This window comes from Tamandua tetradactyla, chromosome 26 (assembly GCF_023851605.1).
Source record: "Tamandua tetradactyla isolate mTamTet1 chromosome 26, mTamTet1.pri, whole genome shotgun sequence".
NCBI lineage: Eukaryota > Metazoa > Chordata > Mammalia > Pilosa > Myrmecophagidae > Tamandua > Tamandua tetradactyla.
Window position 1 is genome coordinate 21,472,429 of NC_135352.1, and position 22,133 is coordinate 21,494,561.

Sequence of the window (22,133 nt, forward strand, 5' to 3'; positions counted from 1 at the left end):
AATTGGGCGTGTTACATCTCCATGGAGATAATCTAATCTAAAGTTCCCAGCCTACATTATTGAATGGGGATTAAAGGAAACAGTTGCTTCCACAAGATTGGATCAGGATTAAAACATGACTTTCCTAGGGGCATAATCCTTTCAAACCAGCATACTGTACATGACTGAATATTAAGATATTACTGTTAACTATAGTCCATATTTTACTATAGCTGCATTTTTTCCATAGAACCCTCTATTATTAACTTCTTGCTAGAGGGTCGTACATTTGTTCTCATTCATGAAAGAATTTTTTATATGTGTAATTTTTTTTATGAAATTTATATTTCATAGTCATTGTCCACCACAAGATTCAGTGTATTATGCAGTCAGTCCCCTGTTTTATCCTCTAGCAACTCTTGGGCTAGAGTTGTCACCTTCTGGTGACATGCATGACTCTAAACTTCTCTATCAACCATATTCACTCTAAGTTTTTTTTAAATATATGTTATTCTTTATTAGAGAAGTTTTGAGTTTACAGATTCTGTGTTTTCTACATAATGAAGGAAACTTTGAAATAGGCAACTCTTCCATTAAACTGAATAGGTGAACCACTCACTTACTAATTAGATAAATAGCCTTAAGAGAATATTAATTTACTTGACATCATAGAACAAAACCTAGTACAGTTCATAAGCCTATTAATAGATTAATATGAAGTATTTGATACTTTTTTTAACTCAGTGCTAAGTCATAAAATTTTGCTGGTATTTATTAAATCATTTGAAAGTAGTCATACACAACTTTATTTGCAACATATATAACAGATATGGGTTTATTATCCAGAATATGTAAAAGGCTCTAAGTAAAAGGTAAGTAGACCAATAGTAAAGCGCTCATTCACTCAGAAGAGACAGGAAAAAACAATCATGATGTTTTTAAAATAATGCCAACTTTTCCTAGTAATCAGGGAAATGAATATTAAAATAACAATATTTTGGTTTTGCCTATAATATTGACAAAAATTTAAAAGACTGATTTTATGGTTGTGGGAATTGGATCTACTTAAACCTTGGTGGGAATGAAATTGGATACAGCCTTTTGGACTTTGAGAATTTACTCTATAAATATTATGTAAATTATTTGTAATAAGCGTATATAATGCATAACTTATTTAATTTTTATATTTTGGGAAATATAAGATGTGAGTGGCAAAATAGCTTTAAAAGAATCTATTTGAATGCTTATCTAACCAGTTTCATGTAGACCAGATCAAAAGCTTATCAAGCCATACTAACTGTATTTTTTAAAAACTTCATTTTGTTTTAATGTTTCCAATTCTGACAGCCAGAGTCATGGGTTAGCAAGTACATTTTCTTTAAAGCATCAACCCCTCCAGAATGGCCATTAAGAGTCATTCATACATATATAAATGCACAAATCCAATTGCTTTCCCATTTCCTTAGATTCACTCCACTGAAAGACTGGAAGTTTTGATCCAGGGAAGAGTTATCATCTGCTTTGGAACACTTTTGAGGCCAGGGAAGTCAGTGCCTAGAGGGTAATGCCCAAAGTGGTTGGAGATGGTGGTAGGGTCAGATATAAAGCTAAGCTTACCTTACTTTAAATATTTTCATAGGATCTTTTTTTTTTTTTTTTTTGCCCTGGAATTAATCACTTCAGGATTCTGTGAGAAAATGAACTCTGACTCTCCAGTCTTTGATTTACAGGCAAACTTACAAAACAGGCTGTTTGTAAGTCAAAGTTGATCTATGCTTCCTCGTCCCGTTCTGGATATCAAAAATGCTAAAGGAATTGAGAAACTGGGCAATATTTAAAGGAGCAGCTTCAGGGCAAAAGTAACAAATCTGGAAATCATATATTATTTTAGCTAAAAGAGAACATTGAAGAGGACACAATAATTTTAAATATTGGAAGGTCTGTCAATTGGATTTTCTGTTGGTTCTTACAGATTAGAAACCTCGATTCCATGGGTAGAAGCTGCAAAGAGGCAAATTTAGCATACCATAAGGATGAATTTTTTCATCCTTGGAGCAATGTAAAAATGAAATGGGCGGCTCGCCAAAGCTGTAGGCTCCCACTGGTTCTAGAAATGCCTAAAATTAAGATGGAATAGCTTTCTTGGCTATGAGGTTGATAGGATTAGGTAATCTTAAAACTGTCTCACAACATTATCCTCTGGTCCCAGTGACTCTTAATGAAAGGAAGTTTCATTTCAGAATTAAGTCCTGGAATACTTTACTCTTGTAAAAGCTGAATAGTGACAAAAGTATATCAATAAACAAAGTCAAAGCTTCCTTTGGTACAAGTGGAATCACTTGAAACTTCTAAAGACTTAATTACAAGCAAAGACCAAATGGGTAACAAAACAAATAGACAATACAAAAGGTAGAAAACCATCTAAATTACTGAATAGAGTTTCTTGTCCAGCTTGTTTTAGTCCTATCCTAACCTACCTGCTACGTTGGGATATTTACAATATCCAACAAACACAATATTTGTATTACAATACCCTATGGGACGGCCCTTTACCTGGGTGCCTCATTATACCTTGGGGAGCAGTGTCATCAGGCATAAGAATTTGTACTTACAGAAATTTGAAGAGTATGTGCTGTGGACACTACACTTTATTCTTTCTGGAGAGCTAGCTAGGTGGTTGCCAGTTTTTAAAGGGCAATAAATGTCAGTAGATGTATAATGACCTGGAGAACATTACTTTTATCTGAGTTCTGTAGCTAGAAGAATATGTGCTAAACCCATTAATTCAAGAGGAGTAAGACACACAAATCTGGGAGGGTTTTGTTTTGCTGTGTGGGTCAGGGTTAAAGTGCACGGTAGACACCTGCTTGAATGAGTGTCCCTTCCCCACCCTCTCTCCACACAGTGCCTAGCTCTCCTCTAAATAAAGTTGAGCGAATATCTTTTAATGTTGATATGAACAAGAGAGCAAATTATTGACCTACTCAAGTGCCCATATGTCTCCATCAGGCCCTACGTTTGTCAGTAGCTCTAAATAACCTATTACCTGTCTTTCTTTTTTTTTCTATTTTTTTTCTCTAGTGTCCATGGAAAACATTGGAGAACAAGGTAAAATACATAATATTTTATTGCTTTATGTATATGGTATAGATATGAAATTTTAGAAGCAGTTTTGGAAAGATAAATAGTATTCATTTAGATTTTATTGGGATTAATAAATTATTCTTTGAGAATGTGGGGACAGATGGGGTTAAAGATAGCTCATTTCTCTAAATGCCCAGACTGAATTCGGTAAGGCACTTGGCAAAGAACCTTTACCCTGAAATGGCTGCAATTGTGCCAAAGACTCTTGTGGCTTCCAGGTACTGGGTTATCAACAATCTGCTGTCCCAACTCAGAGAATTATCCCAAACCTGAGTCACTTGTCATATATATATATATATGTAATTCATGACAGATATCATTGGTTTTAGTCATTTCACACTGATTTAAATGCCGTATTAGATGAGTCAATATTTTTTGTTTCTCTTTTATGAGTCTATAAATATGGGTAATTTTATTCTTTAGGAAAATTAAAAATTGCAATGAAAGTTTTGAAATACCAAGCATGGAATATTTTGACCTATCATATTTTATTCAATCATATCTTACAGAATTGAGTTATGTATTAGTGTATTATCCAGAATGAATCATAACCACTGTATGCAGAAGAAATAATTTATAGTTGTGTAAAACGTCAAGGCTTTAACACAGCATACAAAGTGTTTTTAGGTATATTACCTGAAAAAAATTACTCAGAATACTTTTCTTCATAATTGCCCCATGTGATAAATAAGACATGGAAATTCCCATTAGAGGAAATCTCTCTGTCTAGATAGGCTTTATTTAAATATGTCGTCATTCAAAATAATTAGGGCAACCAGCTTTGACTAGAGCTAAGAAAATGGCTTCTCTACTGGGAACTGCTCTTGATATTCTTTGTCAGTAAACCACACTCTTAAAGGCTTCCTGTCAGTAAAGCAAAGTTCTTACAGCTTGCATATCTTAACATTGTCTAATGCCATGATTATTCTTTAAAAGTGCAGGTATAACTTCCTTATTTCTACAATAAAGGGAAAGTCCCTGTTAGCCGTTTGGCGAATAGTTGGAGCTGTCTACAGATGGAAGGTTTCATTCATGGGAACAGAGCCAATTATGCATTTCTAGGGTTGTTTTTTTGTTTTTTGACTCTTGGCTTTAAGTATAATAAATAATTCATTGAGTTGTGCCTACTTCCAGTATGATGTAAATGTACTTTTCTAATTTATTATAATTGGTAATTTGGTTATTTTAGAACAAGCAGATCTTTTGTGAATATCATGATTTCAGCATATATTTGCATATTACAATAATAACTGTGTTTCCTTCATTTTAGTTGTGTGCCTAATTGCTTATCATCTACTTTTTGCAATGTTTGTCTGGTCCTACTGGAAAACTATTTTTACATTACCAATGAATCCTTCAAAAGAAGTAAGTTAAAATAATTAGGAACGTTATCTTAAAGATTGAAATCAATAATGCTGATGTCTGAGGAATGTAATTTATGTCTTTTTATGAATGTTGTAAACTTATTGACTGTGGTGATTCTTTGGATTTTATTTTTTTATTGAGTTTATTTGTAAATACTTGAATTTTCACTTGGCAAATAGTATTTTTCCACTGGATGAGTATTATTTTTCTAACATTAAATCTGTTATGAGTTCTATTTCCACTTTAAGGGTCAGAAATGTATATATATGTGGATATATAAATGAGTAAAGCTGGAAGTTAGACACACTGCTACCATAATTATGACACCAAAGGTGTATTACTTGGCTGACAGACGCTAGCAACAACAACAAACATTGGCTCAACTAATCTTTTCTACTTTCAAAAAATCTGTAGATAGTCCACAATTGCCAGGTACCCAGGCTCTATCTGTCTTGTTGCTTTGCCCCGAGTTTCATTCCCAAGATAACCTTCTTGAACTAAAATAGCTGCTCCAGTTCTAGCCATCATATCAACATTCCAGCCAGCAGGCTAGAGAAAATAGGAAAGAAGAGGAGAAGTAAATGTTCCTCCCTTTGAGATTCTTTCTGGAAGAAATGATGCCGTTTCCACTGGCATTTAACTTAGTTATAAGGCCACATTTCCTTGTATGGAATTGTGGGAGAATGGTCTTTCTTCTTGATAGCCGTGCTCCCCAACTGTGGAAGAAGGGAAGGGTAGATATTGGGAGATACTTAGAAGTATCTGCTACAGAAGGTTTTAAGTAGAGTGATTTGATCCAATTTGCAGTTTGAAAAAGATCATTCTGGCTCTTTGTTTCTGCATCTCTGGTCCTGGGTTAAAAGGTCTTGTAGCAAAGGACAGTTTCTTATTCATTTTTGTATCCTTGGCATTTAGCCCAGTACATGTTTGTTGAATAGAAACAAATTTTGCAACCAGTAATTACAGTATAGTCTTAATAGGCCAAGTTAAAAAAAAAAAAAAAAAGCCCTAGGAATCACTGTAGATTGTTTTCTGAAGTCATCAGCTTGAAACGCATGCAGCTGTGGTCAAGAGGCCACTAGATGTGCTTAATAACTTGGGAAAGGATATTAAAAACAAAACCACAGATATTTGCACATAATTAACTGTATGCCTGGCATAGAATGCTTCAGAATAGCCTTTTTTCCTTCTATTTTCCATTTTTTCCCTCCCTCTCTTTCCTCTCTCCTCCATATTTGCTTCTTTTCCATCCTCTCTCTTACCTCCATCCTGACCTTAGTTGTACGTGGGAAGGAAAATACAGACTTCTCTCAAAGTTAGCTCATCCACCCTGTGATTTAACTATAATGTCCTGGCTAATAATTCCCAATGTATTTCCAGCTCCAAACTCTCCCCTAGGCTTCACACTTTTATATCTACCTGCCGAACATCACTTCCTGATCATTCCACTGACACCTCAAATGCAACCTACCCAAAACTGAAATCATCAAGTTTCTCCTTCCCCAAACTGTGACTCACATATTTCTCATATCAGTTAGTGCCATTGCCAGACACTTCGTCTCTCAAGCCAGGAGCTTGGCAGCCATTCTTGAGCATTCCCTCTTCCTCCAAGTCTTGCTGATATTTTCACTTCCTAATTTTTCCTTTTTTAATTCCAACACTTCTTTTATTGTTGCCATAAATCTGGGTCTTAGTCAACTCTCTTATCTAAGGCATTGCAGTTGTCCCCTAAGTGGCATCCTCTATTTACAACCTTGTTTTCATTCCCCTCCTAGAACCTCTCAAAATGCATCCCCTGTCCTGAGGTTGGAGTTATCCATCCAAAAAGAACTTGAGCAATTTCACTCTACTGTGTGTCTTCATATACCCCACAGAGAGAAGTCCAGTCTCCCTAGTCAAGCAACCATGAAACCTGTTTAAATTTCGGACTTCTACTTCATGAACTAGTAGTTAACTACATGTTGCTTTCTCTGTACACCATGCCATTATTTTCATTCTAGAATGTTTTTACCCCTTTTCTCATCTAAATAATTCCTTTCATCCGTACTGGCATCTCCTTCTTGTTCTCTTTCCCTGGTTCCTCATCATCTCATGAGTCCCAAAAACACTGGCTCAATCTCTGGACCTCTTCTCTAAATGATCTACATTTATTCTCTTGTGGATCACCATATTATCATCTGATTCTACAGCTCCCAAATTAATAACTCTAGCCTTTGTTTCTTGCCTTAACTCCAGGCTCATTTCCAGCTACATATTTGCCATCTAGTAGGCATTTCCCATTCAGCTCTCCCAAAACAGACTTCTGATTTTTCCAGCCATTTCCTCACTTCTCTATTTCTAAGGTCTTTCCCGTCTCAGTAATGACAACTCATTCTTCCGACTATTCAGGCCAAAAGCTTTGGTGTCACCCATGACTAATCTTACTCTCAAACTCCACATCCAACCCACCAGCAAATTCTATAGCCCAAACCACAGAATACGTCCACAGTGCGAACTTATGCCTCTCCACTGCTGCCACACTAGGCCATGTCACCATTAGCTCTTGTTTGTTTATTTGCAACAGCCTTCTAAAGGGGTCCCTTGCCTCCTTGCCTCCTTCTGTGTGTTTTCAACATAGGAGTGAGAGTGGTTCTTTAAAAACACAAGACATATCATGTCATTCTTCTACTCAGAAATGTGCAATGGCTTCTGAACCCACTCACAGTAAAAACTTAATTCCTTACTGAGGCCCACCACCTCTCCAACCCTCTCCTCCCCTCTGTAGTGCTCCATGCTGTCACTTTAACCTGCTACGTTTGTTCCCACTTCAGGGGCCTTGACCTGGAGCATTCTCCCTAGAGATTGCACGTAGCTAGATCCCTCACCATCTTCATGTCTCTGTTCAAATGGTACCAACTATTGAGGCCCTCCATGACTGCTCAATATAAAGTAGCAACCCCCTGTTCCTGGCATTCCCTATACAACTTGCCTTGCTGCATTTTTTTTTCCTCCATAGCACTTATCACCATCTAACATACTCCATGTTTATTTGTTTATTGCTTTATTTTTTTATGCCATCACTAACATGTAAGTACCACAAGGGCAGGAACTGAACTGTTCTGTTCACTACTCCATTGCCAGTGCCTAGAATGGTGTCTAACCATAAAGGTTATTCAACAGATATTTCTTAAATGAATGAAAGAAGGTAGGAAAAAAGTTATGGGTACAGATGCAAGTTCATATGTGAAGCTTTGGCAGGAAGTTGAGATGACTTCTACTTTTTCCCTTAAGTTATATGCGAGGTGATCTGCTAAGAATGATGAGGGGAGAGTTGATTGAGGCTTAGGAAAGTGAAAAAAAAAAAATTTGGAATACTAGATGCCAGAGAACAAAAAAGTGAAATCGTAGAGAAGCACTGAGGAAATAACAGTATTGTGGAAGCAATCAAGAATGATGGCAGTGGGCGGGCCACGGTGGCTCAGCAGGTAAGAGTGCTAGCCTGCCATGCCCGAGGACCTGGGTTCGATTCCCGGTGCCTGCCCATGTTAAAAAAATGGTGGCAGTGAATTTGCAGCTGCACCCAGCTTTGTTGGGTGATTTTTCTCCCAAAGATATATACTTTATTCAATTCATACCACTGTGCTAGACAATATTACTTATTCCCATTTTTTTATAGGAGCAATAATCTCTGAAAGATTAGGTCGCTCTCCTCAGGCATCTAGTGCCAGTGTGTGGCAGAACTGGGATGGAAATCAAAGTCCTTTGAGCATCAAGGCCACATTCTCACTATAGCAGGCTGTGTTGTACACAGCGGGGGGAAAATAGTGAAATTTTTGCTTGTATTATGCTTTTTAATGTTTTTAAGTATGATCTATGAGGTATATAATATTTTAGCTAATAGTACATATATAGTCATAAATAAATACACATATATATTAGCAGTGTATTCTCAAAAATGTTTTTATAGGGTTACATGTTCAAAGGAGCCTAGAGACCGTTGTTATGGAAGGAAGAGCCTTTGCTTTGTGTTTAAGGATTTTAAGTTATTCCGTCAATGAAATGCAAAACTTAGGCTCATCTAATTGATCAGAGACCAGAGACACTTCACTTATTAAATGAGGGACTTGGATTTAAATTGACAATAAATCACTCTCAAGGGCAAAAAGTCTTTGGAAAATGAGGTTTAGAAAGTGGGAGAGAATGCAGTATAAGGAAATAATGTCATATAGTTACTCACTATGGAGAGAATGTAGGAAATCTTGAAAATATAAAATAAAATTTACCTTCTTCTGAGCAAAATTGTGAAATTAATAATAGTTTTTCAATTCATAAGATTTTCTCCCAAGAGAAAACTGGTAGAACCACAGCTAAATTGTATTTTGAAGTTGAAGACTAGGCAAAAAGGAAAAGAGCAAAGACATCCAACCACACTAATTCAGCCAGTCTACTTTTGTGAATTTCTTTCTATTTTTCCTAACTATATTCAGAATATACATGTTTCTGATTTTTTTCACAAATAATCTATCATTGATTTAATGTCATTTAAAAATAACAAAATATTAGTCATTTCCCAACTGTTGACTTTTTAAATTTAGTTTTTTGTTATGAAAGATAACATACATACAAAAAAGCAATAAATTTCAAAGCACACCACAACAAGTAGTTGAAGAACAGATTTCAGAGTTTGGTATGGGTTACATTTCCACAATTTTAGATTTTTACTCCAATTGCTCCAAGACATTGCAGACTAAAAGAAAATCAACGTTGTGATTCAGTAGTTCTACTCATTTGTTAAATCTTACCTTCTCTGTTATACTGCTACTTTCTCCTTTGATCTTTTTCCCAATCTTTAGGGATATTTGGGCTATGCACAATCTAACTTTTTCATATTGGAAAGGGCTGTCAATAATATGGGATAGGGAAATGGAACTAGTAGATAATCTGGAGAGGCTGGCTCCTATGGGTTTCAGGACTTTTCTGGCCCAGGAACCCATCTGGACATTGTAGGTTTCTGGAAAGTAACCATAGTGCATGGAACCTTTGTAGCATCTCAGATAACACCCCAGGTGTTCTTTAGGGTTTGGCAGAAATGGTTTTGGTGCAGTTTGGCAAGTTATGATAGTAGCAATGTTTAGGTAAAACTTGTGTAAGAGTGACCTCCAGAGTAGCCTCTTGACTCTATTTGAACTCTCTCAGCCACTGATATTTTGTTACAATTCTTTCCCCATTTTGGTTAGGAAGGCATTGTTGATCCCACAGTGCCAGGGCCAGGATCAAACCTGGGAACCATATCCCATGTTGCCAGGGAGACTTTCACGCCTGGAAGTCATGTCCCATGTAGGGGGGAAGGGTAAAGATTTCACGTGCAGAGTTGGGCTTAGAGAGACAGGCGCCACATCTGAGCAACAAAAGAGGTCCTCCAGAAGTAACTCTTAGGCATAACTATAGATAGGCTAAGCTTCTCTGCTACATAAATAGCTTCACAACAGCAAGCCTCAAGATCAAGACCTATTGACTTGAGGATCCCTAATGTTTGAGACCGTATCAGGGGTTTCTCTGGTGGTAAAGTTTAATAGTTCCACATTTTTCCTCCATCCCTCGGGGGACTTTGCCACTACTTTTTAATTATCTGCTCAACATACTCTGGGATGTATCTGGACATTACATTAAGCTATATAGAATTACAAGCCCTCATTCTCCTTCTGGGCTCCCTATGTTTGGGTTGTTTAAATGATCTATCCTGAAAGGTTGAGTTAGATTATGTGCTACAGAAAATTTAGGTTCTGGACAGAATAAACCTCTCTTCCTTTGGTCTCATACAGTAAGTGTGCTAAAATACAGACATTGTCTTCCTAACCCCTGCATCCTGATTTACCTTAGTCCTGACCTGATCAGCTTCGTTTTTATCTCTAATTGAAGTCTGATCTTTTTTTCAATTTCTTTAACAGTTGTTCTCTGTGGCAATGCTGACCTTCAGAACTGCAGAACTCCTACTCTAAATCTTAGGTATCACAAGGGTACCAAAAGCTCCGGGGAAATACCAGGTTATACATAAATGGCACAACCTTTCAAAATCTAGAAATCACAATTACTACTCTGGCCTAAATGTGACTGCTATAAGCGCTTATAATCTAGGCCCCAATTTCCTGATAAATATTTTCTAAATGAGACCATACAATATTTTTTCTTTTGTTTCTGGCTCATTTTGCATCACATAATATCCCACAGGTTCACCTGTTGCATGCCTCCTGACTTCATTCCTGTCTGTAGCAGCACAATATTCGATCCTATGTATATACCACAGTTCACCATTTCACTTCTCCCAATTGTTGACTCCTTAGGTGGAACCCAACATTTCATATTATGAACAATGCTGTTATTGTCACTTTTGTACATAGAGCTTTAGACATGTTTTGGATTATTTCCTTAATATAAATTCTCATAAGTAGAAATATGAGATAAAAAAAAATCTATGTCACTTGCCAAGTTGTCATCCAAAAAAATTGTAGCAAATTATAATGCTACCAGTTTTATCAGACCATTGGCACTGTATGTTTTTATAAAGAAAATGTTCTGGCCTGTTTAATAGGCAAAAAGTTGTATGGTTTAATTAATATATTTCAAATGCTAGTGAGGCTACATATCTATCTTTGACCTAAAACAATTAGGAGAAAAAGGATATATGATTCTGTGTATTTGCTATTTGTTATTAGATCTTCATTCTTTTTTTTTTCTTAATTTGTACATCCTTTTTAAAATTGTACCCTCCTTTAATCTGAAGACTATTGTGAAGCTCAGACCTTAGCTTTTAATAACATTCTGCACTAAAAAGAAGGAAGGCTCCTTGAGACAAGGAAAAAAATACATTGATGGGAGTATGTCAAAGGAACACAGGAGCGAACCGAAAGAGCTCCCAGTGGCCAAAACTAGAACAAACTGAACAATGCGATGATTAATAGTGTTGGATTATAACCCAAAGTATAAAATAAATATCCTTGTCTCCATGCAGATATAAATAAATGATAGAATAAGTGGATAAGAGACAAATTTCTTACAGAAAAATGAGAATACCTAGATACACCATACAATATTTGGATATATCATACCCCAACTAATTTATCCATTATACTTTTTAAAATAGCAATCAGGATTTTTTTAAAAAAACATTTTTAATTGTGAAATATAACATGTATACAAAAAAGCAATAAATTTCAAAGCACATTGTAACAAGTAGTTACAGAACAGATTTCAGAGTTTTGTATGGGTTACGGTTCCACAATTTTAGGTTTTTCCTTCTAGCTGCTCCAAGACACTGAGACTAAAAGAAATATCAATATAATGATTCAGCAGTCATACTCATTTGTTAATCCTATCTTCTCTGCTATAACTCCTTCTCCTTTGCTCCTTCTCCCAATCTTTAGGGGTATTTGGTCTATGCCCATTCTAACTTTTTCATGTTGGAAAGGGCTGTCGATAATATGGGATAGAGGGATGGAACTGTTAATATTCTTGTAGAGGCTGGCCTCTCTGGATTTCAGAACTTATCTGGCCAAGGAATCCATCTGAAGGTTGTAATTTCTGAAAAGTAATCTTAGTGCATAGAACTTCTGTAGAATCTCAGATAGAGCCCTAGGTTTTCTTTAGAGTTGGAAAGTATGGTTTGGGTTTGGGTTTGGCAAACCATGGTAAATAGCAACATTTAGCTGAAGCTGATGCATAAGAATAGCCTCCAAAATAGCCTCTCAACACAAATTATTTGAACTCTCAGTCACTGATACCTTATTTTGTTGTATTTCTTTTCCCCCTTTTGGTTAGGATGACATTGTCGATCCCACAGTGCCAGGGCCAGGCTCATCCTTGGGAGTCATGAGCCACGTTGCCAGGGAGACTGTCACCCCTGGTCCATTATGCTTATGATGGACATTTGAATTGTATTTAGATTTTGATATTTCAAGCAGTGATGAGGTGCATATCTTTGTACATGGCTCCTGGAACCCATATGTAGGAGTTCAAACAGACGTTTTAAACTGCTTTTTTGTGATTGTCAAGTTAGGGCCCCCTAAAGTTTCATTTTTTCTCAAATAAATTTCTTTTTAATTGATTGTCCAAATTGACAATATGAGAAGGAAAATTAATAGTTAGTACTTTGATTACTGGAGGAGAATTCATGTAATAATTATTAGTAAGTTAAAATGCAGATGAGAAACCATGGTTGATGTATTTGTTCTATTTTTGTTCTAATGTTATGCAAATGAAAATTCATTCCTTAGAGCCAGATTTATTGGTCTTATCTACTAATGTTCTTTATCTATTAATCTAACTAATGTTTGGATAGAAATTTACAGTTAAAAATTTTTCTATCCTCTAATCCCTTGAGTTTGACAAACATCAGAAGAATTAGTTATTATTATAATATCGTTGCTGTTATTATTTCCTTTTTCTACATGCAGACACTAGATGATTAGTGAAGTTAAGACATTTGCCCAGATCTCAAGCACCAGTATCTCTCTGAATATATCTGCTGTGCCTCATTAGTATGTCATCAATACCTTTTTCTCGGTATAATACAGTAGACCATTATATTATCCTGTCTTTGAAATACTAATTAAGATTTAAACTTTTCCCATAGTTCCATCTCTCTTATGCAGAGAAAGAATTATTGGAGAGAGAGCCAAGAGGAGAGACCCATCAGGAAGTTCTTAGGCGAGTAGCCAAAGACCTCCCCGTTGACACCAGAACCATGTCTGGAGGTAAACGTCGATAATGAGTGGCCTGGAACTGTCTCAGGGCGATGTGCTGTGGTGGCTATTGGAAAGCATATTTATGCTCTTGAAACTGTCAGACTCTCATTTTAGAAATATTGTGTTGTATCTTGGAATGGCTATTACATCTTCCCCCGTGTAATTCTATAAACCAAATGGAAATACGAATAACACTGGGCATGGAGAGCTCAACCAAAACTCTCCTAACTGACTAATTCCATTCTGCCTACTTGGGTGTGACTCAATGAAGACGTTAGAACTGCTGAAGTCTTCATTTTCCATTTTTAAAGTTTTAATTATAAGTCTTCCCATTCTTATTTATGACAGCAATGTCTATTATGAGTGTATAAATAAGAATTTTAGTATTTTTCATGCATTGAAAACAATAATTTTATAGATTATGTAAAAATTTAGGTCTTGGTACAATTCCCTTATCTGTCTTTAAAATGTGTGCTAATTTTTTGCAAACACAATTGAATTGATAAATCTATTACTTGGATCAGATTTTTCAGGTAATGTGTCAGCTATATAATTAACCACTTGCCTTAACGTATGGCACACGTGAACTACTGGTTCATGGAGATCCGTGCCACCCATTTGGGTAGCCACTGGCAATGGAGCAATCAAGAGCTTAACTATGCAGCTGGTATAACCTGAGATGTGCTATATGTACAAAATGCACGACAGGTTTCAAAGGCTTACTACAAGAAACAAATGTGAAATGCATCATTAATATTTTTATGTTATCGGCATTTGTTACCAACTTACTTTAAAATAGTAATTGAATCTAACTCTGTCTCATGCAGTTTTCATCCTGTTTGTTTTCACTGTTCCCTCCATGAGCAAGTGGTAATTTAATGTGTTTCCTGAGTCAATATATTTTCACAGAGATGTGCTTATGCATATTTGTGCATTTGTACTCTATATAATCCCCAGCAAAATATTGAGGACATTTAAGGCTCCTAAAAATAAATTCTGCTTTAGTTTCCAAAGCTAGTTAAATGACGCTACAGGTGGAAAAACCTGGCTCTCATTCCTGCCCTAGATATCTCTGAATTAAGAAAAAGTGGGAAGTATGTCATTCCAGCACAAATATTTTTCATTCATAATAACACCACTTCGGATGTATAAATTATCTCTTTGAATAGTTTATGTAATATTTATAGTTGCCATCTTTTATTCCTCTCAAGTATTTTATGCCTATTACTTGATGTCGGATTATGAGTCCATTATTCGTGACAATCTGAAATAGAGTCTAGGTATCATAATATAATATCTACTTATATTTCCTGTGATAAGTTTTAGATGTCTGCTAAAGTCAATATTCACTGTCTAGCGGCATTAACTAAATTAAATCCCACAAAACATAAGAAATGTATTTTAATGCTGTTGGGATTGATGCTGTTGTGAAAAATGTGGCAGGTAAAGGTGAGTGTTATGTGGAATGGACGTTCAAAGCTGAGCCCCACAGCAGCAGGAACACAGAAATTTGTGGGGAGTCCTTTCCACCCCCCCACCCCCCGAAACACCCCTCTCAGATCCCTTGGGTTAGAAGTCTGTGGACTAAAGCAACTAAAAAGTTCAGTTGATATTCACCCACTGTATGCTTTATAAAGAATGAAAGAGGGCAGACCACGGTGGCTTCATGGCAGAGTTCTCACCTGCCACGCCCGAGACCCGGGTTCGATTTCCGGTGCCTCGCCATGCAAGAAAACCAACCAAAGAATGAAAGAAAGTGGGTAGTGGTGTAATTTAGGATTTTTACCATTCATTCTAAGTCCAAACGCCAAAAAGAAAAATGTCAGTTGCCTGGTTTAAACTGACTGCTACCCAGAGGGAAACAAATTAAACCACAGACATGCTTGGGTGGTAAGACGGGTTGTTAAGAAGATGGCTCATCTCTCTTCTGCTTGTCCTGCTTTCTTCTGGTCCTCCCATCTTTTGCTTTTTTTTTACAGAGCTCTCCAAACTTTCTTCTCAGTCTTAATCTTATGCATGAGGGCTGGTTGCATTTTAGCTCTCTCCTGCCCTCTATCCTTTCCTACAATTTTTTTTTCGTGTACATTTGGGCTAGGCAGGTCATAATTAGATGATGTAATTAATTTATTATTTTGCACACAGATGTGAATAGCATTGTCTTCTCAACATTTGTAAGAACCATTTTAAATTACCTAAGTAAAAATGGATGAATTCTGAAAACATTCAAGCAAGACAGTTCAAATAAAATCCCCTCTGACTTAAGAGCTTTTAAATGGTAATTGGACAATTTATTTTAAATTATAGTGGGATGGTTTTGATATGTTAGTCAGGGTGTTTTTTTTTTGTTTTTTTTTATTAAAAGCAAAATTTACGCTTAGGAAAGACTATAGACAAAAATCTCTTTTCTAAGTTGTTCTGATTTCCTATGAGTTATTGGCCCACTTTGATTTGAAAGGTTTTTGACTAGGGTACTTCAAGGTAGAAGATGACTATTATTATTAGAGATGATTCCCTGGAGAGCATCTAGCATTATTCACCAAAACTCACCTGAAAATTTCACAACATTAACCTTGTGCTGTCCATTTTGCCCCATGTGGCTACAGAGGAGTTAAAATGTGGCCAGTCCAATTTGAGATGTGCTGTAAGTATAAAATATACAATGGATTTCAAAGACTTATTGCAAGGAAAAGATTATAAAACTTCTCATTAATATTTCATCTTGATTATATATTGAAACACTAATCTTTAAAATTTATTGAACAAAACATATACTATTAAAATTAATTTCACGTGTTTCTTTTTTACCTCTTTTTAATGTGGCTACTAGAGAATTTAAAATTACACTTGTGGCTCACATATTTCTTCTAGGTGACACTTCCTTAGACTTTAATACTTTGCATCTCCCTGTGACACCTAATCATTCCACTTAGAATGTCCCCGTGAGACTTCTTCATTCAAGAGATCAGCTGCTATGCCATTGACCTCTGCAGTTCCTGAAAAGAGAAGTTGTAAGGGGTTGATTAAGAATTTATATCAGTATTGAAAACAACTCCTTCAGGCCTTATTGTCCAAAAAGAGTCAATGTTGTTATTAGTTTATTGAAACCATTTCCCTTTGTTGGGATTTATAATATTAGCTAATATAATATTGGTAATTAGCTGCTACAAATAATTTTTCCAAATCTTAAATTCATTAGTTTGGTTTAACTGACCTGCTGAACTGCCCACTTGGTAATTGCTTTCTTATACTTTTGCTAGAACTACTTACATCCCTGCTAGATGCTTCTGTAATGAAATAGCCACTCCAGATCAACCATCCACAGTTGACTATGATATCGGAAATGGAGGAGAGAGGCTCATAGCTTTAGTTACAAGAATTGAAATTCTTTATTGAAAGCATTTCCTCCAGTACTCCCTTCTAATCTTGTATGCAGCCCAACAGAAATGATTTGAATAAACAAATACAGTTTATTCACAAAAATTTTTTTAATGTGTCTCAGTGGTTTTATTCCTACCTAATCATCCTAGCAGAGTAGAGAAAATAAATTTACTTGAGGGAGACAGTGCTTACATTCATGGAAATGGACCTTTTTGTACTGGTTGTGAGCCTTTCTATACACTCTCACATTTGAGAATGCCTTAGAAAAGTTCTCTACTCTTGGAAAACGTCTGCAGAAAACTGTGGCGACAGTTCAATCCAGTTTTGCACTTAAACAGAGCGGAATAGCTCATCTTTACCTCATTTAAATTCACTACACTGTTTAGAATCCGAATGTGGCGTGTAATTAATTAAAGCTATTTAAAAGTATATTCAATCCAGTGTTACATCTAAGGCTAAGCTGGACTTTTTTATTCCTAGCAATCCGATATTGTGACAGATGCCAACTTATCAAACCGGATCGCTGCCACCACTGCTCCGTCTGTGATAAGTAAGAAAGCTTTTTCCTTCGTATGCTGCTCGGTGTTTTGTTTTGTTTTGTTTTTTTCATGTAGTACGTTTCTTTTTTCACTGTTGTCCAGGTCATCTCCTTTTTCTCCTTATTCCTGCTTCTCAAACCTTTGTTTGAGGAATATAACCAGTGTTTCCACTCGCATTAACGAGTGTGATTTATTGGCACTACCTGTTTTCTCTTTTCTGCCAGATTCATGGGAACTTGAAGTGAGCGATTTTTAGCAGTTCTGACTTGGTTACAATTTAGCAACTACTTCTGCTATGACTGTTTTCCATTTTTACAAAGATAACTTAATTGACTTCATGGTAGACAGATGTTAATATATTTTTACTAACAAAAAAGGTAGTGCTACTTGGTTATGAATGGATATTAGAAGAAACCTTTTATTAGATTGTGTGAATCTGCAGAAGTTTTGCAGTTTCTTTAGCATAAAATAGTTGTGTATTAGGTTTTAGAAGATAATTTATTTACTTTGCATTTTAAAACATATACTGCTTATATTTCACAGTACAAAATGTTTAAAAAAATTAAGAATGTGTGTTAAAAAAACAAAAGCAGGAATTGGGAAATACCAGAATTCTGCAACATATCATTTGTGGTTTGCTGGGGTAGATGTGCTTAAGTTTACTCTTTAGTAAAATGTATATTACAACTTCTAAAACAAAAACATGTATATTTTAAAGTTAAGGTTCCATGATGGTGTAACTGGAATTGGTTGTACAGTTTATTTTAGGTTTACAGTTTATTTTCTCCAGTTTTTAGTTAAGTATTTTCGTAATTTTTTACTTGCTACAACTCTTTTGAAATAGCTATGTTTTATTCTTTCTTTTTATGATTTAATGTGAATAAAATTTTGAGGACTGTTCAGTATTTCTTTCTCTTTTTTAGATGTATTTTGAAGATGGATCATCACTGTCCTTGGTAAGTATAATTCAGTCCTTAAACAAGATTCAGTCACATGCAAATTTTAATAATGGACTCACTTATCTATTTACGTCTTTCTATAAATGAAATATTGCCTTAGCTAGCCTAGGAGGTGCTTTCAGATTTTAGTTTCTAGTACTTATTTAATTAGTTCATAGGGGCCATTATTCAAGAGGATGACCATGAAGTAATTTGAAAACCAGTAGGTTAACACTATAAAAGTTTCTTTCTCACATTTGCTTAGAGCAAATGGTCTTTGTCTGCACATGCATAAATACTGATTCTAAAATGCTTCCCAGAAGTGTACACAAAGCGTATATATAAATTATATATAATAGCTCCCTGGAAATTTCAAATAAAGAATGAACTCATCTTAGGGTTTAACAATTTATTTTAAATAAAGCTTGACATTAAGGATTAGAGTAGTAAACACAAATACACAGATAATATGGTTAAACAAGTGTGTCCACGTAACATTCATTAATATTTTCTGATATTTCTGTCATGAAATTAGGTAAATTAGCAGATTATTCAAAGGTCTAATGAATGAGAGTTGGTTTCCCTGCCTTTCCTTTAATTTTTCATCTTGTTGTGTGCATAGTCTTGTAAACCACGACACAATCGTCACCAGGTTGGATTTGGACATAAAACTTGCTTTTTCTACAAGCCTCATCTCCTTTAAGGGACAGGTGGAAAAGTAGGTACATTAATCAATGCGCTCTGGATGTAGTTTGGGTCAGACATAGGGGATGCTTAGCTCAGCAGCAGGAGACAGAAAGGGAAGTAGGGTTTACTTTGTTCTGTTCAATCCATAAGTGCCAGGGCATTACCGCCTCCAGGGGCCACCCTCAACCAGCGAGGACCTGGCCAATAATACATGGTTTACGAGATGTTCTCCTTTCCTTGTCTCAGGTAAGCTGTATCCGTGGGTCTGCGTTGGGGAGAACCTGAAACTGGATGCTCTATATATTAAGCAAAGTGCTAAAGAAATCAGTGGCGTGGAGTTGACTCCTCTTTTTCTAACTTCCAGTAAGAAAGGGTTGTGATGAAAAGGCATGATGAGGTGGAAACAATCGGGATGAATCTCAGGCCAGTACATATCAGTTGAGCTTTCCAAGACCCCTGCTGTACTCACAAAGTTACAAAAATAGTCTACAAAGCATAGGCAGTAGTGCTACTGTGTAATACATTTCAGACTCTAATGTACTTGGTCTGTGTTTACTGACTCTGTTTCCTGGCTCTGACATAGCAAATTACATCAAGTTAAATAGGCTAACCTAGATGCTATAAAATCTGTAATTAAAATCATGTTGCTTTCCAAAAAATAGTACTTATCATTTAGAATAAAATCTGTTTCTCATATTCCTTTATGAAACAAAATAATCTTTTCTATCCTTTCCACTCTCCATGCCTGCATTCACATCACTCAGTCTTACAGCACCCATACCTTAGTTGACTCATTCTCTCTTCTGGAAACCAGCACAAGGAAGCAAAGGGAATACCCTGTATCCTTTGAAGATAAGCTTTTGTAGGACCATTTCCAATATTAATGCTTGCCATTCTCTCACAACAGGTACCATAAATGGCAGTCTCAGTAACTGGCTTACATTCATTCACACTGGAATCTCTAGAGCTGTGAATTTGTCTTTCCATACCATGTGTGGCCGCACATTTTTTGGCTTCTTTATGAATTTCTTTGCCATATACAAGACCTTTAAGTTCCAAAATTATGTAATTTGATGCTGTTCCCTTTGCCTTATATTTTTACCTACTTTTTATTTTTTATTTTTTTGGAGTAAATGGTCTGGGAATCGAACCTGGGTCTCCCTCATGGAAGGCAGGCATTCTAACCACTGAACTAACTGTGCACCATTATATATATATATATATTTTTTTTTTGCACGGGCAGGCACTGGGCATTGAACCCGGGTCTCCTGCATGGCAGGCAAGAACTCTGCCACTGAGCCACCATGCCTTATATTTTTAAGGTAAAAAAAGTAAACATTTTTCAAGTGAGCAGAGCTTCATGTAAAAAATATAGAAGGAGAGGGTACAAGGGTAGTTCAGTGGTAGAATTCTCACCTGCCATAAAGGAGACCGGGTTCGATTCCCCATCCATGCACTTCCCAAAAAACGATTAATCAAGCAAAACAAAACAAAAATTCAACAAATGGTGCTTTAATAACAGGATACTCACATGGAAAAATAATGAAATGTGACCCTGCCATACAGCATACCAAAAAAAAAAAATATATATATATATATATATATATATATATACACACACAGACACATGTATATATGTATGCAACATAGTTGAGATTTATTAGCAAAATAATAGCGAGTAATCTTATTTTAGCCACATTGGAAGGAGATCAAGGACATTTAAGTGAATACAATGGGTTCTTATTAAACTTGTTAACAGAATCCATTGAACCAGTGACAATATGGCTAGTTCCCACTTAGGTGTTCTATCATATTTTTATACAAGGTCATCCAGTAATACCATTGTCTTGATGAAAAGGGAGAAAAAACTTTGAGTAGAGTATGTGACTATCAAATATGAATTGCAACTGTATTTGTTTATAGATATGATAGTTTGAATCCTTAACCCCTCCCAATGTAGTGATATAGACCAGATGCTAAAAATTTATAAATCTCCTTATTTGGAACCCTGGAGTGTAAAACTGGCCTTCAGAGACAATCTCAGAATGCCTGTCTTAGAGGTAAAGAAAATGAAGCCCTAATGGACTATTTCACTTCCTCAGGTCTACATTAACCATTTAGTGTCAAATATGCATTATGGCCTAAATGTCTGATTCTCTCAATCCTGCATCTTTTCTCAAGCCTCCCATTTAATATGCTTTGACAGCGTGGTTGCTTCTGTGGTGTGCTGACGGCATACAAGTAGTTCATGAAGATGTGTCTCATTTTGGCAAAACTTGAAAGCGTTTGAGTTACTTAATCATATTGAAAAGCAAACCAAAGATAACACAGAGGAAGAATTTCTGCTAGAATTGGTTAGATTTTTCATAGGCTCTATGTTTTTAGGCATGTATTTATTTGTAGAATTAGACATGACATATAGCTACATGGTGTATGGTTAATTAAAGCAGTAGTAAATATAAAAATTTTAAATCCATGCACAAAAATTCCTTTTTAGCTTGAAGTATTCTTTTATGTTTGCCTGAAGTGTAAAGAAATCTTATGAGTCCTTAAAGAAATGCCAATAAATTTTAAATTTTAAATGAAAGCGAACAGTGTGTTCAGGTTGAGCATATGTATAGCTTTGTTGAAGATGAAAACTCATCTGTAATGTTGTTTTTGTTTTGTTGCCAGGGTGAACAATTGCGTTGGATTTTCAAATTATAAATTTTTCCTCCTTTTCCTGGCTTATTCTCTGCTCTACTGCATATTTATTGCTGCTACAGATTTACAGTATTTTATCAAATTTTGGACAGTAAGTCATCATCTTTTGACTTTTTTTGATATGCAAAAGTGTATGATTTTTCATAGTGAATTATTGATGACACTGATTATATAGAATAGAGCTCATTTATATATAAAGTATAAAAAGGATCTTTCAGTATTTAAAAATAAGTGTTTGGGCGGGCCGCAGTGGCTCAGCAGGCAGAGTTCTCGCCTGCCATGCTGGAGACCCAGGTTCGATTCCTGGTGCCTGCCCATGCAAAAAACAAAAACAAATAAAAATAAGTGTTTTCTTTACATGTAAAAAGATGATTTTTGGAAGCAATTTCACCTATAATGTCCAGAATTTTTATTAGGCTTTGTTTTAGTAAGCTTCAGGTAACTCATTTACTTTCTGCATTATATATTTTAAATGAGGGCAAAAGACAATTTAAATTGAGTATTGTAAATAAACAAATATACTCCTTGCAAACATCAAATGACGGTCAAAAGGAGTTTGTCCCCTGCCAGGATTGCTTTATTCTTTTCTTTCATTTATCCTTTATGATGGTAAGGTTTTCTGAAAATCTGGATCATTTCCGTGAGATTTGAACCACGTTCCATGCCGGACTTTTATTGAG

General features: G+C 35.7%; 1 protein-coding gene across 2 annotated transcripts in view; it reads left to right on the plus strand.

The window, feature by feature from the left end:
- The window catches only part of ZDHHC2 (zDHHC palmitoyltransferase 2), a 95,972-nt gene that overhangs the window by 53,613 nt on the left and 20,226 nt on the right, over positions 1 to 22,133 (plus strand). For both annotated transcript variants that reach the window (XM_077144381.1, XM_077144382.1), the window contains exons 2-7: positions 3,061 to 3,087; positions 4,394 to 4,488; positions 13,097 to 13,217; positions 17,067 to 17,136; positions 18,049 to 18,081; positions 21,424 to 21,544. In XM_077144381.1, the coding sequence (XP_077000496.1) occupies positions 3,061 to 3,087; positions 4,394 to 4,488; positions 13,097 to 13,217; positions 17,067 to 17,136; positions 18,049 to 18,081; positions 21,424 to 21,544 (467 nt within the window). The remainder of the gene's footprint in view (positions 1 to 3,060; positions 3,088 to 4,393; positions 4,489 to 13,096; positions 13,218 to 17,066; positions 17,137 to 18,048; positions 18,082 to 21,423; positions 21,545 to 22,133) is intronic.